The 26469-nt window shown below is 37.1% G+C and overlaps 1 protein-coding gene across 1 annotated transcript; it reads left to right on the top strand.

The window, feature by feature from the left end:
• Positions 1-3087: 3087 nt before the first annotated feature.
• LOC106884519 (uncharacterized) lies at positions 3088-23741 on the top strand. The gene is made up of 6 exons (XM_014935942.3): positions 3088-3224; positions 4685-5025; positions 11311-11489; positions 19274-19440; positions 20644-20801; positions 23387-23741. The coding sequence occupies exons 2-6, from the start codon at positions 4713-4715 to the stop codon at positions 23431-23433; spliced, it is 864 nt and encodes a 287-aa protein (XP_014791428.1). The 5' UTR covers positions 3088-3224; positions 4685-4712; the 3' UTR covers positions 23434-23741.
• Positions 23742-26469: the final 2728 nt, after the last annotated feature.

Genomic DNA, 26469 nt, shown 5'->3' with positions numbered 1-26469 from the left:
GCAACGTTTTGTACCATGAAGAATTTGTACCGGATTTTTGCAGAATTTAGAATTTTTTAAACATTTTTTTGCAATTGTCTGATAACACAGATATAGACTTGCCCAAATGCACCGCTGTTACAATCATCTGAAATGCAACAGTCAAAGCGCAATATTCGAGTAATTTTGCTAGTCAACTTCAAAAAAAGAACGTAAAGCAGCTGAAACTGCTTGCGATATCAACGAAACGTTTGGTGAGGAAATGTGAATGGTCGGCTCGAAAATGGTTTAAACGATTTCGCGGTGGAGACCCGAGCCTTGAAAATTGTGAGCGTAGTGGACGCCCATCTGTCATCGATGACGGTCAATTAAAGACCGTCATTGAGAAAGATTCGTGTAAAATCACTCGAGAAATGGTAAAACTGCCTGAAACCATTTGCATGCGATCGGAAAATCAAAAAAGCTCGACAAATGGGCACCACACGATTTAAATGAAAATCAGAAAATGCGCAGATGTGGAATTTGCTCGTCGCTTCTTCTCTGTAACCAGACCGATCAATATTTCGACCGTATTGTAACTTGCGATGAAAAGTGGATTCTGTACAATAATATAAAAACGTTCTTTGCAGTGGTTGGACCAAAATGAAGCACCGAAAACTTTCCTTAAACCTGGGCCCTTCCAAAAGAAGGTTATGGTGACTGTTTGGTGGTGTACTGCTGGACTCATCTACTATAACTTCTTAAAACCCGGAAAAACCATTACTGCAGAAATATATTGCCATGGAATTGCCAAAATGAACAAAGAACTGCTACTCTTCCGTCCCACACTGGTCAATAGAAGAGAGCCAATCATTCTTCATAACAACGATCGACCACACGTTTCACTAATGACGCTCCAGAAGTTGAGGGAACTTGACTACGAAGTTCTTCCCCACCCAACTTATTCCCCAGACCTTTCTCCTACCGACTACCTCTTTTTCAAGTACCTTGATGGTTTCCTGCGGTAAAACAATAGAAACAGTAGTGATGTTTGACGACGGCAAAAAATATCTTCTTACTTGAAATAAGAGAATAAAAGGTATGGAAGACTGAAGTGGGAACTTTTTGAATAAGTTCGTGGTAAGATTAGCACCAGTTAAATTTGGGCATTAAGTTGTGAAAAATACTATACTTAAACTGGGATGGAAGAGGGAACGCTGGGTTGATTTGAAAAAAAATAATACTCATTGTAATTTTAACGTATAAAGTTACTAAAATTTATTCAAGTTTCCATAAGGGATTAGTTGCAATATTAATTAACAGAAGAAGGCGGCGGACAAGCAGAATCGTTGGCATGCCAGGTAAAATGCTTAGCGGCATTTCGTCCGTCTTTACGAATAGGTTCTGAGTTCAAATTCTGCCTGAGGTTTACTTTGCCTTTCACCCTTTCGAAATCGGTAAAATAATTACCAGTTAAGCCATGGGGGTCTACGTAATCGACTTACCACCACCCTGAAGTTACTGACATTATGCCAGAAATTGAAACCAATATTAATTTAACAGAAGAATGTTTATTGTATTTAGATCAATTAACATGTTTCTTACAATAGACACTTACATGACAGTACATGTTCAGCATGCTTGAGTAATATGTTTGAATGGCAAATTAAGTCAGTACTTGATGCTACTTAACACACGAACAGATGCTTTTCATATTCATTAGTGATTTTTTTTTTAATTCCGTAATTCAATTATTCGTTTTTATGTTCTCACGAATTAAAAGCTTTATTTACGTTTCATTATTTATATACATTCACACACGCGCACACGCACGTACACACACACACACACACACACACACACATACACAAACACAAATACACCACAAACACAAATACACCACACACACACACACACACACACACGAATATATATATATATACATATATGCGGGGTTGCTGAAAAGTTCGTGGGTTTTGGTTTATTGCAGCGGTCCTTCAGTTTTTCTAAGCCCCGTGAAAGAACTCAGAAGCTTGGGCCTCCAAGAAGACCTTTCACGATACCCTTAAAGCCAAGAACTTTTCAGCACCGCCTCAAATACTCATGCATCTATGCATATCTATATCTATGTACATACATAAGCACGTAGACAGACACACGCACATATACACGCACGTAGTATATATATATATATATATAAAAGATAATAAGAGTGAAAAAACTACAGAAGGCTTGTGTTACATGGTTAAAGTATATATTTAAATTATGTAAGAAAAATGTTAGAAAAATGTTATAAAATCTTTTTGGTATATAAACATTGTATTTTGAGAAATAACCGGTTTCGTGTTGTCTTTTCAAATTTCTCTACTTCATTGTGTCGTGTTCGTTCCAGTCTGAGAAATAAGAGTTCTAGATAGGGGGAGGTAATAAGGGATTTCTTCCGGTATAGGGGAGATAATCGAAATCTAGGAGGTGGTAGAATTTGATTAATTTACCATGGTTTTGTTCTATATTTTTTCCCCCTTTTTTTTCCAGTGGGGTGATGAATTTCCTTATTTAAATGTGTTAGCAATGGTTAAGTTTGGGTTTGTATTTTTGAATGAAAAAGGTTTCCTTATTTAATCTAATCTGTGTTGGTGTTTTAATGGCACATTGATAAAAAGGAAAGATTATAAATTGTGGTAGCATTTGTTTTGCGCATTTTTCAATATGATCACTAAAAGGTATCATTCGGTATTCTGGGTGTGCAATCTGCTGGCGGTGCAGAGTGCATCTACATCTGAGCGATAACCCTGTAGACCCTATGTAGTTCTCGTGGCAGCCCGAACATCTTATTACATAAATAAGATTATATATATATATATATATATATATATATATATATATATATATATATAATTATTACAAATTAAAAGGGTAAAGGATTATCAATTTATTAATTAATAAATCAATTAACAATTAACAATTTTTACCAAGCCCATCGGTATGAAAGCACCATTATATGCATATATATATATGAAGAGAGGCGCACCAATTAATCAAGTGAATCATAGATATTGATTTCGTTTCTCTGTGCATCTGCATCTTCCTATATCATCGATAACATATGTCATACATTACGACATCAGAGAGATGTGTCTATACAAATATCTATATATCAATGCGCATTTCACCAGTGAATTCTGTGCTAGAGGATCAACTTGTTCAAATTCTTAAGCGATACTGTTTGAAATATTTGTTATATTTGTTATAGCTTTCAATTTCAGGTACGTTGAGGGTTTTTTTTATGTTCTTCTCCCCGCCGACAGTAAGATTCCTCTTTTGAAACTGAAAAAAAAATTCGTTATTGTTCTTGCATATCGCAAAACATAAACGCTAATAATTGTGGAATACTGTAACAAAATAATTTTCTTTTCCATACACATAAACGCATGCATACATGCACTCATTCACATACATTTGTACGCTCGCACATACACATATTTACATACATATAAGATTTATTTGATATACATATGTGTGAACACACACACACACACACACACACACACACACATACACACACACACACACACACGCATGCGTATTATGCATATACATATATTCACATGCACACGCACATACATATGGCCAAAAGACTTCGAAATTTAGAAAACCTTCGTAAGCATCTGATATATGAATACCCACCCGGGTTGTCTGCCTATTGTCTCTGCCTGTCTCTCACATCTCAAATTGGACATTTTCAGTCATACCTTTCCATCGCAGAATGCGCTGTGTTTCTGTCCCACTCATATTCTGTGAAATTTTCAGGTAGCATAAATTTATCTCTTATCTCTCTCACATACTTTCTACTGATTATTATATTTAGTTGCATACATCTTATCCAGATGCTGTAAATCTCTGCTCATCCGTAATCTTTTGCATACAGACGACATCCACACGCATCCAAGACCAAATCGTCTCTCACAAGACCTGTTCCTTTTCCATACTAATAAATCACGAAAACATACTTCAGTAACAAATACGTTTTCTTCAACAGTATAATTAAACAACCACTACATTTATCAAAGTAGCTGGAGTGCTCTACACCCAGCATAAATTTAAAATTATGAAAGTTAGAGTTACTACAAATGCTACACTTTGCAATCTCTGATGATTGCTCAAGATCACCTTACATGTACAACATTGCTAAAACAGCATCTCAAAGATAAAGATTTTTTATTCAGTTCCATAAAATACATAATGCCTAATCAGATGCTGGTTCTAATAAAACACTTGTGTACATCTAATATATCTGAACCAATCCTAAACCATGTCACTTGCTTTGTAGAAATAGTTCGTTCACAAATACGCTTCAAATAGTAGCTCATAGATCTGCAGTTTCTTCTTCCTACATTTTCACTGCCTCTGCAATTGCCCCTGTTCGTTCGAACAAGATGGCTTTATACCAAAGAGCCTGCAAAGTAGCTATTTTTCTACCTTTGTCTCATCACCAAATCTCGTACTAGACTCTTTGTTTAAGCATCGACTCCTATAACTGTTAACCTTCGAAATTTCTTCCACTACAGTATAGCTCCTGACATCTGCCCATATTTATAAATATAACCGATAACACTAACAAATCCAGTACTTAGTTCCAGTCTGATGATTTATAACCTTTGTTATTTATCTATTTTGTTGATTCAAAATCTTTAACAATCCAATTTTTCTTTTCTTTTTCTCGAAGGAATTTAGAAGCAAACACGACTTGCATAATGAGTAGAGGAGCTGTGGTTGGAATTTTTGTTTTATTGTTTTCAAGTATCAAGAATGATCAAGCTTTTAAAAGTCTTCAATTTCGACGGTTTAAAGGTTATAGATTTCAGTCGCTCGCCGGTTTGAATTTGTCTCCTAAACCTGCCAGAAGTTCTTTGGATTGTGCAGGAAAATGTAGATTACCAGAATGCGGTAATTTTGTTTATGTTGCCAGTAATAAAACTTGCCACCGTTATGGTTTGTGGGATGCTACGTTCACTATTCGAAGTTCAGTCGTCAACACACCTACACCATCTTATATGGATACAAGCTGTAAGTAATACTTTTGAATATAAAATATACTCGCATCTGTTTTTTTTTTTTTTTTTTTAATATTTAATTGTTCTTCTTAACTATATAATTATCTCAGTTGCTAGGTTTCATAAGATAATCTATTAGGTAAATTTGATAAATGCCTGTGCATGTAAACTTCTAGTGAACCATATTTGCCTAACATATTTGATTCTTGATTGAAACTTTTCACTTCATTTATCACATTTACTTTGCCCCGCAGAAGTCTATATTTCATTGGCTTAATCTCAACAGGCTACATAGTAAATAATGTCATTGTAAGTTGACCTTAGAGATATGCCTTTCGCTTCGCAGTAAACTTAACTGTTGAATAGCTTCAAGTCAACGGTTGTATGGAAATCGTGAGTAGGAAAAAAACTCAAGGGGTCTAAGGTTCTGGGGAGTAAAACCTGGTTGAGTGGTTAGTGCGGTGCCTGGGTGAAGGTACAATACAGACGACAAGAGATGGAGACGCGATGTGATACAATATAAACCAGCTTCGTGGAAAAGTCACTGCAGTAACCGTAGGAAAGAAGATATAATGACTAGAAGCTTCTGACTAAGTGACTTTTTTAGGTTGTCTATCGTGTGTAGCGACAACACCTTTCCAGATATAGGTACAACGTTCCATTGTGCGTCTCGGCAGAGGGTTGTAGAGTATCAATAGTTGATAGGTAATAAAGTATTTTACGGCCTTGAAGCAGAAGGCCAGTCTTTATGGTACAGTTTTTCTTATGTTGTGTACATACATTCGATAGGAGAGATCTTCGATAAGGCTGATCGCCTAGTATTTATAGCAACCTCGACGTATGTAGTTGCGTACTCTTCACAAAGAAACGATGCAATAATATTTTCTTAATATGTACCGTGACTATGCCAGTGAATTGTAGATGGAGAGAAAAAAGTAGCATGAGTCCCCAAATTTGCAAATTATATTTTAACCTACTTTTCAGTCTGTAATATTTTCCACTATTTTGTATCAAATAAAACCTGCAAACACCGGAGAAAGCGGCTAACATTCATTTCTGTTTCAATTTCTTTTGATTTCTATATTGTATTATCTTCAACCTTAAAAACTGGATTTTATTGTTTGGATTGGAGTGCCTGATTGTTTTGCTTTGGGTGTGTGTACCTGGAAATAATGTACGAGGTTGTACGCTTGTACAGCTGGCAGCCCATGATTATACTTGCCATTGTTTGGTGCATTCAGTTGCATTGTGTTTGCTTATTGCGTTTTTTTATATCACTCCTTGTTCCTTCTCAACCGCTTGTCACAAGTGACAAAGCACATTTTTTTCCAAATAACTTTCAGTCTTACCATGAGTCAGGACTTTTTTTTTTTTTTTAGCTTTATCATTCTGTTCATACTTCATTTTATGCATTCTCGTAGTATTTTTGTATCTAAAGGCGGCGAGCTGGCAGAAACGTTAGCACGCCGGGCGAAATGTTTAGCGTATTTCGTCTGCCGTTACGTTCTGAGTTCAAATTTCGCCGAGGTCGACTTTGTCTTTTATCCTTTCGGGGTCGATAAATTAACTTAATCCCTTTGTCTGTCCTTGTTTGTCCCCTCTATGTTTAGTCCCTTGTGAGCAATAAAGAAATAAGAAACGTTAGCACGCCGGGCAAAATGCTTAGTGGTATTTCGTCTGTCTTTACGTTCTGAGTTCAATTTCCGCCGAGGTCGACTTTGTCTTTTATCCTTTCGGGGTCGATAAATAAAGCACCAGTTACGCACTGGGGTCGATGTAATCGACTTAATCCGTTTGTCTGTTCTTGTTTGTCCCCTCTATGTTTAGCCCCTTGTGGGCAATAAAGAATATGAATGTGTGTATGTATGTTTGTGTGTGTGTGTGTGTGCATGTGCCTATGCAAAACTGTGTGTGTGTATGTGTGCGTGTGTATGCGGTATGTGTGCCTGTGCATGTGTGTGTGGTTACGTATGTTTGTGAGTCTGTACGTATGGCTGGTGTGTGTGTATGGATGTGTGTATGGCTATGTGTTCTTGTTCCCCTGAGGATCGAATTAACACTGCATGAACTGACATTTGTAGACGGAGACAAATACATAGCAAGTACACGAACAACTTCATCACAAAGAACAGTAGATTACCCAGATTGTATCACGTCATTAGAATACACGAGGATAGAGTGAGTGGACCTCTATATAAAATATCCTGGCTCCTGTTCCACATCCTGAAACCCATACTCTCCACCTTTCCTGGACACGTCAAGAACTCCTATGAAGTCATCAAAAGAGTGCGCCAACTGCCCCCAGACCAACTGTACACAACGGTACCAGCACACTCAGCGGTCAGCCTATTGACTGACTACATAGTAGAGTCCGACATCCACTGCTTCGGACTCGCCGCAGCTGATATACATCAATAATTATCCATTATCGTGGACAACACCTACTTTTCTTTCTATGATCACATATACAAACAGACAACAGGTCTCCCCATGGGATCTATTCTCTCGGGCCTACTAGCCATCACCTATATGAACCATGTGGAACGTCGAGACTTTCAACTGAAAATAACGGAAGAAGGAGAGATCCACACCGAGTTTTACAGGAAAGCAGCCAGTAGAGATATGCTTGTTCACAACAATTCAGCCCTTCCACTCGGTGCCAAAATAGGACACGCCAGAAACGAACTTACACGCATCCAGAGCAAGTGTAGCAGGATAGAGGACAAGGTGACCCACACCACACGCTTCCTAGGGGCATTGAAAACCAACGGCTACCCTATATCCATTGTAAATCGGCCTAAGTATCCAAGACGACCAACACGCCGAACACACAGAAAACTCAGCAACACATGCTTCCTTAAAATACCCCATTTTAGCAAGAGGATAACTACAGCCATCAGAAGAGACATAAGAAGAGAAGGACTAGACAAACAACTAGCCTACTCCTTCCCCTCTCTGAAAAGACATCTAGCAAAGAAACGAGCAAGGGACAGCAATCAATGCACACTAGCTAACTGCCCCATCTATGAAACAGATTTATGCCAACGGGTAAATGTTGTGTATAAAATACAATGTAACAAATGCAACAAGTTCTATGTGGTTAGCACAACAAGACCGTTACACATTTGCATCAAAAAACATCTGAATACGAGAGCCTCCTTCAGAAAACATCTAGACAGATGCCGAAACACCGACAAAATCATAACAGTCACAATTGAGGCCAATGACAGAAATTTGAGTAATCGAAGAATTAGGGAAGCTATCCTCATAGACAGACTAGGGCCCCAAATTAACAACAGGCTGGAGGTTGGCAATCAATATGTAACGGTTGGGATTAATTGAAGTCGAGGGTCACCAGTTGTTGCAGTTAGGTGTTGATTAGTATAGTTACCAATTGTAACGGGTAAGATTGATTAGGTACACAATATGAAATGTCGGAGTCAGCAGTTGTAACGATAGAAATTTGTTGTTATAACGGCAAGTTGTAAGATGTGAAAGATGGACAATGCTTGAAGTTTTAAGTAAATATTTATTTAACAGTTACATTGAATATATTACATTGCTTCGATGGGCAGATGATAAAAATCTTAAAGCATACGAAGTAAAGATAGACGTAGATTTTCCTTGCATAGTTTGTGCTTGTGTTCTCGTCATCGTTTAGTAGTAATTACAGAGAGAGATATAATGATATTGTAAGAGAACAGAATTAGAGCTAGTGAGAGTTGTAGGGTTGTGGGACGTTGTCTCACTGTTGCTGACAGTAAACTTTATTTCTCCTTCTGACCAAGGTTCTAGCTAGTCAGCCAGACTTCGTTCTCACTGAGTTGTCACCGAAGTGACTAACTATCTTTTTGCTTGGGGTTTATGCTTTTATAACTATCCAGAAGGATAGACATATCGTTGAGAATAATGGGCTTCGTTGGTGGTACTGTGATATCTCTATTCTAGCTTTTGGTGAAGTTGAAGAGGTTATAAGGGTCAAGTGATGAAGACGTTATTTCGGCCTAGCTAAGGTAATCTGGCAAATGTAAAACTGCTGTCACTGGAAAACAATTGTTCCACCGTGAGAAGAGTTCTATTGAACTGCTATTTTAAATTTGGCTATGGTGGATCGAATCCACTTCATGCTTGCAAGATTCACTACAAATATATTATATAGCTACATTTGGATGCGTGTATGTTAATTTCTGATAAAATGCTCATATATAATTTTAAAAAAGGGAAAAATGAAACTGCATGTATAATACATAACTTATAAGCAGCGCTGCAGATGTGCCAACACACGCGAGCTTGAGACATGGCCGCCCTCACGCACTTCTCGTGAGGAATTCTGGAAGGAGCTTCGTGAGACCAATGCAGAGATGCTTCCGAAAAAAAATTCAGTACCTGTTGGAAAACCGATTATAGCAATGACTCGATCAATTCCTAGCGATATCTGAAGAAGGAATTTTTATATTCCGGAATATTATTATATCAGACTATGTGTAATTAAATTATAACAGTTATTATATTCCACTCTGCATTGTTGTGCCATTCAAGACACGTTATATTTCACAAACAATACACAATGCTTCAAGCGAACTACAATACTCTCCTATATGTGTGTGTGTGTGTGTGTGTGTGTATGTATGTATGTATGTATGTATATATATATATGTGTGTGTGTGTGTGTGTGTGTGTGTGTGTGTGTGTGTGTGTGTGTGTGTGTGTGTGTGTGTGTGTGTGTGTTTAAATTTAGATAATAAGGGTGAAAAATTGAATATTAATTTGATTAATATCAATTTAAAACCAGTGGCCTAGCATATTGAAAAATCTGAAGATTCAGAAAAATTATATTACATACATATAAGAGGGGTGACCACTAAGTGGACATCCATTATGCTTGCATAAGACCACCTATGGTCTGACCACTAAGAAAAGATTGTTCTCAAGAAAATTCAGCAAACGCCAGAACGTAAGCAAGCAAGACAAATGAAAAGATACAAAATATAAAGATTGATCACAAACCCGGTTTCATTGTTACCACTAACGTAATTACGTGAATGTCCGCCATTCATCAGTGTGATCATCATAGCAATATGATTTGCAGAACTATACACGAAACGTCCGCATGAGATTGAACATGTATATAGTTCTACCAATTACATTTGGGGTTATATTTCAAAAGTCTTCGTTATGACGATCTCACTGATGAATTGCGAACATTCACGTTAGCAATTACGTAAGTGGTAACAATGAAATCGGGTTTGTGATTAATTTTTATATTTTGTATCTTTACATTTGTCTTGCTCGCTTACATTCTGGCGTTTGCTGAATGTACTTGAGAACAAACTTTTCTTAGTGGTCAGATCATAGGTGGTCTTCTTCTAGCATAATAGATGTCCACTTAGTGGTCATCCCTCTTATATATATATTACAGCAGTATCAGTGCCATGCATTGTTTAGGTCCTACTCAGTCAACAACACCGACTGAATTGCACCATTAGATCACTGAGTCAAAAAAGTTACTGCTTTAATTAAGTGTGACCAGAGTTGCCTCTCTTCGGTATTTCCCATTGATATCGGCTAAAGAGCTAGAAACGCGTTTACAAATCCTACAGATGGCAGCACTGGACTGACATGGCGTTTTTACACCTTTTTACCATAAGAGAGAATTTTTCTCCACGGTGACTGCAGTGAATTTACCTTTAGAAGTTGAAATATGTCACAAACATATTTTAACGAAGTTCGCTTATACCTAAACACTGTTTGGCGCTGATACTGATCTAACTTTTACAAACCTGGAGGTCTAATGGCTCATTTCAGTCAATGTCGTTGTCTGAGTTTTAGTTAAGGCTACCACTTTAATTAAGTCTGTCCACAGTTACCTCTCTTTGGTATTTCTCATTAATGAGAGCTAAAGAGCGAGAAATGCTTCTGGAAATCCGACAATGAGCAACACTGGACAGATACGGTATTTTTACACTTTTTTTTCTCCACGGTAATTGCAGTGAATTTGCTTTTAGAAGTTGAAATATGTCACAAATGTATTTTAATTAAGTTCGCTTATACATACATACATATATATATATATATATATATATATATATATATATATATATATATATATTAAAGTATGTAAAGAATAAAAAGTTTAGAATGGACTATATACCTGTTCGGACTATAGATAACCAAATTACAACAGGTATATAATCCATTTATTGTTTTCTAGTGCATTGTTGTACCATTTTAAACTTTTTATTCTTTACAAACAATACACAATGCTTCAAGCGAACTACAATACTCTCCTATATTAAAGTATTTTCAGATGATGGTTGGATTAAAGTATATCTCATAAAAGCTGGAGGCAATTGTTGGCCCACTTATTCTATAATACTACCGAACGCGGCATATATACGTAATTGTTACAAAACACTTGGATCAGATTTTTTCAGAAGTCCTTTATTGGATAGTTGGAATCAATTACCCCTCAATCAGGTAAAGTATATATATATATTTTTTTTTTTTATTCTTTACTCGGATGAAAGTGTCAGAGCTTGTAATCTTAAGAAACTTCTTGAGAATGGTGAGACTGGTGTTTTAATGTTAATCTCGGACATTTGTAAGTCCGCACCTCTAGAGCGCAGATAGGAATGAACATTGGCAAAAAAGAACCAGTTATGGTAGGTAGTGGGGAGCATGGAACTCGGTGGTGATAGTGTATACAGACCTGTCAAAAGCATATAAACAACACACGCACACACACACACACACACACACACACACACAGACACATACACACACACACACACACACATGCACACACATACACATACACACTGGCCATTTTCCCACTCTCCTACCTTCAAAAACCACTTTCTCTATCTCTCTCCACTTCCGGTCATTTCAGTCATGTAATCACAAACATGTTTTTCTCGGACGATTCTTTTTTCCCACACTCCAGATCTTTCCTCTTTCTGATGAAGCGTCATGCTCGAAACGTCACACTCCCTCTTTTTTCCATCTAAACTGAGTGTCAACCCAATGCATTCACTTTGTACGTCCTTTCGTTGTTTTTGTTTTTATCTCTGTTTCTATTTTTCGATTTGCCCACATATATAATTTTACATATAATTTTATATATATAAAGTAGTTGTATGCTGTCAACTTAATGTGACAGTCCCATGAAGGGAATAGTACTACTGCTATTTAGCCCTAGGAAGCATCACCGCTTCCTGTCAGCCTTGACACATTTCCTGTGTCCTTACAACTACTTTATCGTATCACGATTGTAGCTCGTAGATGGTTTAAAAGTTCGTAGCTCGTGGATGGTTTCAAAAGTTCAAGAAACAATCTAATCCCTTTAGCTTACGGATAATAGGATAATCTGTAAGTGTTGACATCTGGGTCACATCGGAATTTTCAGTAAATATATATATATATATATACTTTACCTGATTGAGGGGTAATTTATCCCAACTATCCAATAAAGGACTTCTGAAATAATCCGATCCAAATCTTTTCGGTTGTATTATAGAATATGAGCTTTTATGAGATATACTTTAATCCAACCATCATCTGAAAATACTTTAAGATATATATATGTATAAGTGAACTTAGTTAAATTATATTTGTGACATATTTCAACTTCTTAAAATAAATTCACTGCAATTACCGTGGAGAAAAAGGTGTAAAAAATACCGTATCTGTCCAGTGCTGCTCATTGTCGGATTTCCAGAAGCATTTCTCGCTCTTTAGCTCTTATTAATGGGAAATACCAAAGCGAGGCAACTGTGGACAGACTTAATTAAAGTGATAGCTTTAACTAAAACTCAGACAACGACATTGACTGAGATGCGCCATTAGACCGCCAGATTTGTAAAAGTTAGATCAGTATCAGCGTCAAACAGTGTTTAGGTATAAGCGAACTTCGTTAAAATATGTTTGACAAATTTCAACTTCTAAAGGTAAATTCACTGCAATCACCGTGGAGAAAAAGTTCTCTCTTATGGTAAAAAAGGTGTAAAAACACCATATCAGTCCAGTGCTGCCGCCTGTAGCATTTGCAAAAGCGTTTCTAGCTCTTTAGCTGATATCAATGGGAAATACCGAAGAGAGGCAACTCTGATTACACTTAATTAAAGCGGTAACTTTTCCGACTTAGTGATCTAACGGTGCAATTCAGTCGGTGTTGTTGACTGAGTAGCACCTAAACAATGAATGGCACTGATACTGCTGTAATATACATACATACATACATACATACATACATACACACATATATATATTTTTCTTCCCGTACTCCAGATCTTTCCTCTTTCTGATGAAGCGTCATTCTCGAAACGTCACACTCCCTCTTTTTTCCATCTAAACTGAGCCTCAACCCAATGCATTCACTTTGAACGTCCGTTTGTTGTTTTTGCTTTTATCTCTGTTTCTATTTTTTGATTTGCCCATATATATAATTTTACACAAATTTTCCGGAAAACTCTTGCCAACTTTGCAATAAATCATCCCCTACGACGATGTTTTTGGTACTAAGAAACATAACTCTTAACTCAATCCCCTGCTCGATTCTTTTCATCACCTTTTGCACAGCAACCACAAACCCGATGTGTCTATTCACCTTCAACAACAGAGAGCAGTCAGCATATTTCTTTCAATACCGGCTGCCTCTGATGAGCGCAAGGTTACATAATCGGACTGTTACCTAAAACTCCGTTGAATCCTAGAGCGAAAGCGATTGGTAAGATCGGCTGTAATGGGTATATGATACTGTACATTTTGATTAATACACACACACTCACATATATATAGTTTATTTGTTAGAGACAGGTGTTCTCTATATAGAATACACTTCGATGTGCTCAAGAGATTTGAACTTGAGCCGGTAGATGATTAAATGTAATGACAAGCAAGTTAGGCTGGTCGATTTACACGGAATATTCTTTTCTATACTGGGAACAAGGCCCGAAATATTGGGGGAGGGAGCCGGTCGATTATATCGACCCCAGTACGCAACTGGTTCTTAATTTATCGACCCCGAAAGGATGAAAGGCAAAACCGAACTCGGCGGAATTGAACTCAGAACGTAAAACAGACGAAATACCGCTAAGCAGTTCACCTGGCGTGCTAATGCTTCTGCCAGCTAACAGCCTTAGTAATAATAACAATAGATAATAATATGGATATAAAATAGTCTGACTTACAGAATATAAATGATATCAATAGTTAATATGGCTAGAGTTTTCCGAGTCAAACAGCTGTTTCTGGGGGTTTGGTGGTCCGTAATAAGGATAGTTACTTGTATCCATTATCGGATAACACCGCCTCAGTCTTCAGGGGAGAATTTTGTATTGGAGATTTTTAAATTTGCGGTGTTGACTGGATGGAGTTTAAGGATGGAATAATTTTGTGAAGAACTAAGTGTGTTAAGAAAGGGAGTTGGGGTGTTTAGACAGAGAGTAGTAGGAGGAGAAAATAGATTTCAGGATTAGGGTTTACAATGAAGCTAGTGATAGTAGTAGAGGTGGAAGCTGGGAGGAAGCGGGAAGGGTGGTTTTGGTGGTATGTGAATGATGACCTTTGTGATAGTTTGCATGAAGGCTATAGAGTTAAAGGTTGAGATAGCGAAAAGGGCTTGTTATTAATTGGGGGGATGAGTTGACTGGTTCGGTAGCTAAAGGGTGAGGAAGTGGTCAAAAGTAGTTGTTAGTGGGACAAAGAAGTTGGGTTGGTATTGGAGGTGGGTGTCAGGGTAAGGGAAGGAGTATGAAATTGAATAGAGAAGTGTAGGTAGGAAAGTTATTCAGGTAGATTGGATAGTTTTCAAAGGAGTGGGATTTTGTTAAGTAATTCTATCTCCCCTTCCCGATTTATCTGCATATAGAGCTCCCCTTCATTCACCTGGAACTCGCATTTGCCAACAACAAGAAAAATGAACTAGCTTATCGTTTTCACCGGAGGTACGCTCAATTAATGAACTTCAAACCACTGGCAGCTGACATTCCAAATATACAGCCCTAAGCCTGCCTGTCCCACACAAGGGCAGGGTTCCACTCGTATAAATTACATCACGTTGATTATCCAGTCTCGATTGCAACCGAACACCAAATTCAGTTACTCCCACGTTAGACTGTTGTCACTATGCTGATTAATACTCCACTGAACGATGAGTGAGTTTCTGACAAGCGCCAACATTCCACCCGTCCACGTATGGCATTCAGTACAAGACATTGATGTCGTTGGTTACACAATACAGCAGCCTACTGTCAAAGTGGAAATGGCAGCCTGCCAACACCCTGTCCGAGCACATGAATGCAAGAATTAAGAAAATATATTGTGTCGCTTCCCATCATCAATTTGCTTCAAACCACTCACCTGCCTCCTGATAATTTAAAATATAGTATTTATAATCTACTTACATATGAAGTACATTTCAGATGGTATGTATTTCAATAATTACAAGAACTTAAGTACACAAGTACGTACACCCACACATACACACGTATGTATATTTGTAAGAAAATGGAGATAAAATTGATAATTAATAAACATCAATTATCATTTATTGATTATAAAGAGGCAATATCTCATCTGACAGCTATTTATGGTATTGTCAGGCTTAATTATTATCATTGTAAATAATTAATTATACTAACTTAAATAGTGGAATTTCATCAGAGCGGAAAGTAAAGAAAAAGAAAAGAAAACGAAAGAGAAAAAAGGGGAAGTAAGGATATACCAATTGATGTTACATGCTATCCCTCTGGAAGCCTTTCGACCGACTAAAAATTTAGTAATAGAATTAGAATAGTTATAATACTTAGTGGTACATTCCTATCTATGGTGGGAAGGCTACTGCCGGTGTGAGTTAAATATATAACTGTAGGAATATTTTGACACATGCATAGATTTGGATAGAGCCCGTTCATCAATGCATATTACATAACTTGATAGGTTTAGATGCTGCAACATAAACTCTTATGCAGAATAAAAGTCAGCAGATAAATAAAAATGACGAAGTTGCACAGTATGGCAGAAGAAGATACATCAGTACCAATGAGGCTTTTTGGCGCATCTTCAATTTTCCCATTCATGAGAGGCATCCAGCCATCATTCATCTGAATGTCCATCTAGAGAATGGCCACACGGTTATCTTTACTAAACAAACAGCCTTCCAACAAGTAATTTCTACAAAAGAAACTACCCTTACTGCTTTTTTAAGTTGTGTCAAGTAGATGAAGATGCAAAAAAAACTCCTTTACCCACAATTACCCAAGTATTACCCCTGGAGAAACAATAACTAGCATTAGAAGAAAGGTGGGGCTGACGTTCTTGCAAGAGTTTAGAGTGTTCTTCCAAGCCAAGCAGAATGCAATTACTTACGGCTCCTTTTGCATGAAGTACGTGGTCCCAAATCATTCGAAGATTCGAGGAGGATAAATGGTCATGTGTGCGAAACTTATAGGAAAGCATGCTATCGACAAGTTTTTTTTAAAAATAATGAGCATTGGGACCTTGCATTGACTGAAGTACCAGTATCAGATTCTCCAAGAAAACTCCGTAACCTTTTTGCAATTATACTGAACATGTGTCAACTTGGCAGTCTCCTACAGCTTTGGATGAAACATCGTGAGGACATGGCTGAGGACTTAAAGCATGCAGTTCAACAGGCACACCCAGACATCAATATTCAGTTCTCTGAAACAATTTTTAACCAAGCACTGATTGAAAGTGAGTATCAAGTTTTGGCCATGGGAAGCAATAATTTGCAAGAGTCTGGTTCTGGACTGCCAAAAACAAACCATCAAATTAGTGGTTTAACTTCAAAAAATATAGCACGAGAAACAAATTATGACATTACAGACTTGGATTGCATTTGTGAATGAACATGAACCTAAATTTCTTCCAGAACAACTCGGTGCATGTGATAAAATTATTTCGTCAGTCAGAGAAAAAAGCGGAGGGATTTTCTTTCTTGATGCTGCTGATGGCAGAGGTAAAACATTTCTAACAACATTACTTCTCTCCAAGGTAAGGCAACAAAAAGAATTGCAGTTGCTGTAGCTTCGTCGAGCATTGCTGCCATCTTTCTCCCGGGAGGATAAACAGCTCCTTCTGCTTTTAAATTACCGTTAAACCTGGTCACAAATTACAGTCCAATTTGTAACATAAGCAAAAGTTCAGGTTTAGCAGAAGTATTGAGCCAATGCCACCTGATCATTTGGGATGAATACACTATGACACATAGAGGTGCAATAGAAACTCTTGATAAGACCTTACAGGACATAAGAGGCGACAATAAATCTATGAGAGGAGTTACATTAGTTTTATCAAGAGACTTCAGACAGACATTATCAGTCATTCTGAGACGAACAAGATCTGATGAAATAAAAGCATGCATTAAGTCTTCACATCTATGGAATAAAGTACAGAAATTCTCCTTCGGTACAAACGTGCGAGCGTTATTACATGAGGACCAATGTGCAGAACAGTTTTCAACTCGGCTCCCCCAATTAGGAAATAGGAAAGTACCATTTGATGGGAATGATGATATCAATTTGTCTCATATTGCTATCATGGTGAATTCCCCAGCTGAATTGTGGGATATTTCCAGTCTTAACTAATAACTATAATTCACATAAATGGTTATGTGAAAGGGCAATTCTTGCTCCAAAAAACGAGACAGTAGCAATGATTAAGCATGAATTAATAAGATCCCAACTGTCATTAAGGAGTACAAACCAGTTGATTCTGGTCCTTGATGAAAATCAAGCTGTCCATTGCCCATCAGAGTTTTTTTAATTTTCTTGAGCCACCTGGAACTCCTCCACATAAACTTTATCTGAAGGTAGGAGTCCCAATAATGCTTCTAAGAAATTTAGATCCTCCTAAACTATGCAATAGGACAAGGCTGGTTGTGAAGACATTATCACCTAATGTGACAGAAGCTACCATCATCAATGGATGTGCCTCTGGAGAAGAGGTTTTCATTCTAAGTATTCTAGTCAAACCAACAGACATGCCATTTGAGTCCAAACGAATACAATTCCCAGTGCGAATTTGCTTCGCAATGTCTATTAATAAAGCTCAAGGTCAGACTTTGAAATCTACTGGCTTGCACTTAATTGGGCCTTTCTTTTCTCATGGTCAACTTTATGTTGATTGCTCCAGGGCTGGTAGTTTGCAAAGACATTTGTCTATGCTCCAAACCAGAAAACAAAGAAGGTTGTTTACCCAGAAGCTCTTACGTAATTTCCTTCAACATATGTGATAGAATTTATCTCTCTTCATAAAAGTGGTAAATTTTGTATTTTCGTTTATTATTATTATTACTATTATTGTTATTATTATTATTATTATTATTATTATTGTTATTATTATTATTATTATTATTATTATTATTATTATTATTATTATTATTTGTATCATGAATTAATTTCCCAATTGAAGAATAAATTGAATTTAGAATAACAAATTTCTATACAACATATTTTGCTTTTTTCTTCCAATATATAAAGAACAATTTCATTCCTGAGCAACGCCGGGGGCCTCTCCTAACCTCTGTGTGTGTATATATATATATATATATATATATATATAAACGGGTGCCTGCTTGCATGTACGTAAATGGATATGTCAATACTCTTTACTCTTTTACTTGTTTCAGTCATTTGACTGTAGTCATGCTGGAACATCGCCTTTAGTCGCCATTGTAAGCCTAGTACTTATTCTATCAGTCTCTTTTGCCGAACCGCTAAGTTATGGGGACGTAAACACACCACCATCGGTTGTCAAGCGATGTTGGGGGGGGGGGGGCAAACAAAGACACACAAACATATATATATACATATATACGACGGGCTTCTTTCAGTTTCCGTCTACCAAATCCACTCACAAGGCTTTGATCGGCCCGAGGCTATAGTAGAAGACACTTGCCCAAGGTGCCACGCAGTGGGACTGAACCCGGAACCATGTGGTTGGTAAGTAAGCTACTTATCACACAGCCACGCCTGCGCCTATGTCCAAGTTAATTGATAAATCATAGATTGCTGATTAAATTTACCGACTGTAATATATTTTATATTAAGATAAGTAAAAGAAACGTAAATAATTCTTTGTTTATATAGTACTTGTTCTGTGTTATCATTATTTTACCACAAAAATGTAATTTCAGGATGAAAACTATTTTAAATTGTGGCTGTGTATTGTTACTATTTTAGATATCGCTAAACAAACGTTTAATATGGAAAAGTGACATACTAATCTCTAATTTGCAGGTGAAATTGGTGATTTATAAAAATAACATAGCTGTAGTCACGATGATATTTAATGGAAAAAACTCAACCCTTGGATCCGTGTTTTCTGTCAATAGAGTTGTTTCGTCACCTTGGAATGATCTAACTCCAGGAGTTTCTACTCTTATGTTTGGTTTAAATGTTTGGCCGTAAGTATTAAACATGAAATGTGTGTGTGTGTTTGTGTGTGTGTGTGTGTGTGTGTGTGTGTGTGTGTGTGTGTGTGTGTGTGTGTGTGGTTTATTGTACTGTTATCAACAAAAAAAAGTACTCCATCCGGTAAGAGATAAATATCATTTAATATACACAGTTTAAAAAAGAGATATTAATAATTTCATGCTGTAGAAATGCCAAAGTTTGGCAGACTTATATAATATGCCATGTCTCTCTAAACAATCCTTCTGACCCAGTACATACTGTTAGATCTATTTGAATACCAAGACGCTGGTCTATGAGAAAGCATGAGAAAAAAGAACAGGAAGAAAAATGCGAAGACGGTTGATGCAAAAAGTAGAACGAGAAGAAAGAAAAGAAGACCAAGACCTTCGTCCTCTTCATCTGTATAAATCGTATTTAATCTAACTTGTGTTGAATGGTATAATAACAGAATGATATAACAGAAAGTCTGTTAGATAACTACTCAATCCAGAGGGTGATGTCCTCCAGTTCGACAAAAGAAACTTGTCCACATGCTTGCATTTTCAAAAGTTTCGGATCTGGAATTAAGCAGTATGGTGGAATTGTTGGGTATAAAATGAATGTGTTATCTTTCAGCTATGCATAACATGCATCTTTTTTATCCATTTATATATGGAATAGATTTCTCCACGATTCTCCTATTGGTCTGCAGTTAGTTTTCAGTTACTTCCCAACCATATGGCTCCCGGTTCAATCCCACTCCGTGGCACCCTGGGCAGATGTTTTCTACTATAGTCCTTGAACCGACTAAAGCCTGATGAGTAGTTTTTATAGAGGGAAACTACAAGAAGCTCGTCGTATATCTGTGTGTGTGTGTGTGTGTGTGTGTGTGTGTGTGTGTGTGTGTGTGTGTGTGTGTGTGTGTGTGTGTGTGTGTGTGTGTGTGTGAATGTTTGTTTCTCGCCACCACTCGGCAACTTGTGTTGGTGTGTTTACGTCCCAGTAACTTAGTTGTTCGGCAAAGGAGACCGATAGAATAAGTACCAAGCTTTTAAAAAAGTCATGGGGTCGATTTGTTCAACTAAAACCTTTCAAGGCGGTGCCCCAACATGGCTGCAGTCAAATGCTTGAAACAAGTAAAAGATAAAATATTATTACACAATTCATGTTGATTATTGTAATAAGTTCTTCCAACCCCCTTTATATTTTAACAGACCGAGAAAATTTTATTTTGCGCATATCCACTATTCTTGCTTTCATGATACTGGCTGGTTATACATATCAGAAAGTAATTTGTGTTCTTATGACTCGTCGTCTGCTTTTCCAAAGATTTTGTATTCAAAAAAAAGCTCTGCTACTAACTGGAATACAGGTAAGTCCCAATATTAAAGTAGCTTACAGTTATACTAAATAACCTTACATAGAACAAATTTGATTATAGTAACTTCAATGAAACGAATACTTTGCGTCGGAAAACTTCGTTACGATAAAGGTTTTAATACTTGTTTACGTTGAAGGGAAAGACCATTTTTCGGAGAAATATGGAAAGTTGCCAGCAGTTTTCCAGATCAGAGACAGGGTTTTTTTTATTTTTCAATTTTTTTCAAATCATCCGTTTCTTCGCCTACTGTTGTTTTTCTGTTATGTCGTGCCTTTCGGCGGTTGAATTAAGAATTTAGCTCCTATTTCTAAACAGGTTGATGTTTTTTCCGCATCCTCATGCCTTGTGCTAACTTTGAATTACACACACACAGACACGCACACAGAAACACACACACACACACACACACACATATACACACACACACATACACACACACACACACACACAAATATATATATATATATATATATATATATATATATATATATATATATACGGGCCATGTTCAGTTTTAACACCTGTAAAGGATCAGTGCGCTTATGTCAAATAATGGAATTAAACGGCTGAGTTTGGGTATTTTCACTGCACTTGATTGAATTCGTCAGGCGAATACGCGAGAGACCATCCACACTAGGGAAAAGCAACAAACGTAGAATAAGTCTGCTCTAAGTTGAATTTTCTCATTTTTATGAAATTGTCGGCCCTTACGCTTCTTGAATGTATTAGGCGAGGAAACTTCCTAAAATGTTGCAGCTTTAGTCAAAAATATGTCAGTAAGTGTTGGAGAAGTCGATCCATGTTCGCATAGGCAATAAAGGAGATGAAAAGTTCCTGGCTTTGGACAAAAGAAAATACAGGAGGATCAGTTAATTATGATTTCATTCAGCATATTCCTCTCCCATGTTCACATATTTATTGTAGCGGTCATAGGATCGCGGTTTCGATTCCCAGACCGGGCGTTGTGAGTGTTTATTGAGCGAAAACACCTAAAGCACCACGAGGCTCCGGCAGGGGATGGTGGTGAACCCTGCTGTACTCTCTCACCACAACTTTCTCTCACTCTTACTTCCTGTTTATGTTGTGCCTGTAATTCAAAGGGTCAGCCTTGTCACACTGTCACGCTGAATATCGCCGAGAACTACGTTAAGGGTACACGTGTCTGTGGAGTGCTCAGCCACTTGCACGTTAATTTCACGAGCAGGCTGTTCCGTTGATGGGATCAACTGGAACCCTCGTCGTCGTAACCGACGGAGTGCCAACAACAAGTTGCGTATTGTTCCCTATAAAACCAAGTTAACACAAAAATTCGTGTAGTAATTTCACAACGCTGCGTAAGCATTAGTATGAAAAGATGCTCTTGTATTTACAATTAATGGAAACACTAAGATGGAAATAGAATAATATGACCTGCAAGGAAAATGTCTGTTTGAAGTTTAACGCTTAAGCTGGTTTTGACATATCAAACAAATATACAGGTGCCATGTCTTGTCTTCCTTTTCGATATCCTCGACTGAATATGCATCGTTAGAACAGCTATATAGAGAGAGTGTAACTCGAACTTTGACCCAATACATTCTAAAATCGACGAGAGTGGAGAACGTAATACCGGTTCGCATGTCTCGACACTCTGCTACATTGGCACCTTTATTAACTGTATTTACAGGCTTTGCTCACGGGAAGTTCCAGACATACTAAAGAACTATCACGTGAACAACAGCTGTTGTTTGGACAAAATATCGGTTACGCACATAACCAAACTATAATTGAATTGTAATTTGAAATTCGTATGTGGCAAAAGGAGTGTTCAAATCTAGTGTTACAGAGGGAAAGACATAAACATGATATGAGTCCCAGACGTAATAGAAGTAAACTTCTGGCGAGCTAAATGCATAATCTAGTTCTGATATCTGGTTGATTCCATTTCGACCGAGAAAGACAAATGGTATTATGTAATCTTATTTCTCATCTTATGAATCTGATACCTTGTTTCTTTTATTTATGAAATAATCCATATAGACTTCTGTAACAAATTTTGATATTCTTCTATCTTTATTTGAAATGTCATCAGTGCTGAACTTAATGTCTAATAGTATTTTGTTTTGTCTCTGTGTACTTGGTTGGAATCCTTCGGGAGATGAAGAACTCTTAAATATATGCAATTTTGATAACCAGGCTGAGTTATCAAATCTTTAGACTACTCCCTACTCTTAAACATATGTGATGTGAGAAATGCATTTTAGCGCTCTGTCACAATGTCGATTACTAATATTTTGATAAGTTTTGTTTCACTCTAGTTGGTAATGTGTGTTAAATTGTCTTATTTAATTACAGTTAAATTTCGAAGTAAAAAAAAAACAAGTGGAAGTGGTCTTTATCTTTTCTATAAGACCATTAAAATATTTCTAAGAATTTGTATAAAATAACAACTGTGACTAATATTTTGATAAGAACTCATTTGTTATTTACGCTTAACGGTTACTTTATCATATAGTATTAGTTTATTTATTTGCATTTTTTATTTATCTTTATTTACTATTTTGTTTTGTTTCACATTATTTCATCTTATTTTTCAGCATACGAAACTGGTGACTATTTAGCAATGTACATCAAACTATTATGAAAACAAATATCACCAAATACTGTTATTGTTGTTTCAACGTTTGAATGAAGTAAAACTAATATTTCAATAAGTTTTCATTCGATTCAATAATTCAAACATATGTGATTGAAATATGAATTATATCAATAAATTCGAATTAAATGTAACAATAAATTATATAAATTGAATGAAAAATGCGAATTATATATATAACCAATGCACTGGGTACTTGTTATGTAAGTAACAATATATCTTAGCACATATTACAAATTATTTGACCAATAAAAAAGGATTACTGTATTTTGAATCTAGTAGGAATTATAGCAAAATTTTCATTGTTTCTTGTTCAATGCAAAGTATCTAGCTAAAAATACAATTAATTTTGATTGTGTTGTTTTGAATACTACTTCCTTTTACAGTCAACACACACACGCACACATATACCACACATGCACACACACACATATATAAAAGATAGAGGTGAAAATAGCACAGAAGCAAGTTTAAGACATTTCACTTTAAGAGGGAATTTAATAAAAATGATTTTAAAAATTATATAAAGAAAACATAACCGGTTTCAGTGTATTTCATCGAATCCAAAAATTTATAAAACTTTGAAGTAAAAACAGTTTATCTTCTGTCTGGGAGACAAAAAACATGTCTGGAAGTTTTCGTTGAAGTCTTCTTTAAATATAGTTTGGTATAGAGTTCAAAGTGTTAAAGAGTGAGAGAAGAGGTGTCTATTGTCTAAAAGAAATCTTTATGTATTCCTGCCAAGGGAGTGGCTAAAAAGTATTTATTGAATGGGTTTTATGTCCACCTGTGTGTGTGTGTGTGTGTGTGTGTGTGTGTGTGCGTGTGTGCGTTGTGTTGACTGTCCTTTCAGTATGTTTGGAAACTGATCAGCTGTGTGTTAATAAGTGTGTATGTTGTGAAGACTGTCTTGCTGAAGAAAGAATTAGGATTTTTCTTTGGATTAGTTGTAGTCTTTTGAGTGTCACCATTTGTGTGTATGTGTATGGAGTAACCAGCTGTATATGCGTGTGTGTGTGTGTGTGTGTGTATGTGAATGTGTGGATGTGCGTGTGTGTGAGTGTTTTTGCAATGTTTTCTTTTGTGAGTGTGTGTGTGTGTGTGTACAGAGTTGTGTGTGTGTGCTTTTTGTGATATTTTTGTATGTGTGTGTGTGTTTGGGTGTGTGTGTGTGTTTGTGTATGTGTGTGCGTGTGTGAGTATGTGTGTGTATGTGTGTGTGTGTGTGCTGGCAATAACAGCTTAATAGTGGTAGGAATTTTCGTCATATCATATTACAATATTACCCTACCTTTACAATTCTTATGTAAGTCTCCTTATAGTTGAGAAGGAGTTAAGAATACATACAAATCAAGACTTATATAAAAGGTAAAGGTGAAAACAGCACGAAAGTATGTTTGAAAATTGTTTTATATTTGCTACATTGGGTAACTTTTGTAAAATATTACTGCTTTCGATGTGTATGTCCAACATATAAGATTTAAAAAGCTGAATGTCAAAAGTTAGGAAATTTAAAAACAGTTTGTTCTCGTATTTTGCGCATGGTGGCAGCGAGCTGGCAGAAGCGTTAGCACGCCAGGCGAAATGCTTATTGGTATTTTGTCTGTCTTTACGTTCTGAGTTCAAATTCCGCAGACGTCGACTTTGCCGTTCATCCTTATGGACTCTTCCTCTTTTTTTATCGGGGTCGATAAATTAAGTACCAGTTGAGTACTGGATCGGTCTAATCGACTGGCCCCCTCCCCAACAACTTCGGGCCTTGTGCCTAGAGTAGACGAGAATATTTTGTGCATAGTTAAGAGCATGTGCGAACACACACACGCACACACACACACACATACAAACACACACGTGTGAGTGTGTGTGTGTGAGTGTGTGTGTGTGTGTGTGTGTGTATGTGTGTGTGTGTGTGTGATGAAGGCGCATGACTCAGCGTTGGCCTCACAATCACGAAGTAGTGATTTCGATTCCCAGACCGGGTTGCGTGTTGTGTTCTTGAGCAATACTTTATTTCACGTTGCTCTAGTTCGCTCAACTGTAGAAATAAGTTGCGACGTCACTGGTGCTAAGCTATATCGGCCTTTGCCTTTCTTTTCGATGACATCAGTCGCGTGGAGAGAGGAGGCTAGTATGCATGGCTGGTTGCTGTTCTTTCATAAGCAATCTTGCCCGGGCTTGTGCCTCAGAGGGTGTGTGTGTGTGTGTTGCCGTTTTGGAGTCGTATTTTGGTAGAGAAATAGTAGTTTTGGCTGCTATTTCTATTTTTTTATGTGTGGTGAAGCAATGCCTGCTGAACCCTAAATTTTAATTATACATATATATATATATATATATATGTAGTGAAACTACCTCCCGCCATTAGATACAAACTACTATCGCCATTACATACAATCTTCTCATTTAAATATAAATAAATGCGAGCGTAGTAGAGAACCCATTCCTTGTCCATCACGTGACTGATCATTATTCGAATCGGCAACTTCTTCGAACCGTTCCCGCCAGAACGCAAACTGACCAATCACGGCCCCTAATAAGGTCACGTGATGGAGTAAAATTCTAAAGGCATTTGGAGCCCTCTTAACGCTATATATAGATCAACTCATACCCAATAATTTGTCTCAGTCCAGTTTCTCTTTGAGAACTGTTCCGTGTACCACACGACAGCAGCAGCAGTTCCAGCGACCACTTCAGCAGCTTCGTCCAGCCACGATGACCTCCGCCGTCGCCACATCAGCAACAAGAGTCTACTACTACTATCCAGTATCATCATCATGACCAACACGATTCTACGATTACTACTAACCAGCAACAATCTCTACCAGCGTCAACACGATTTACTATGTACACCAAACCAAACTCCGCGGCCCATCTCTCTCTTCGATTCTGTTAGGTGACTTAGCTTCACCACAGTAAACAAACAGACAAGAGAACCACAGCCAGCGACGAACATCTGTATAACAAGAATCACGGCTAGGCATCGATGCCTCGACATCACAACTAGTGATCAGCTCTGCCAAACTCAGC

This window comes from Octopus bimaculoides, chromosome 7 (genome assembly GCF_046866305.1).
Source record: "Octopus bimaculoides isolate indiv1 chromosome 7, ASM4686630v1, whole genome shotgun sequence".
In the NCBI taxonomy this organism is placed as follows: domain Eukaryota; kingdom Metazoa; phylum Mollusca; class Cephalopoda; order Octopoda; family Octopodidae; genus Octopus; species Octopus bimaculoides.
Note: the sequence above shows the minus strand (reverse complement) of the source record. Positions and strands in the feature narration are given on the sequence as shown.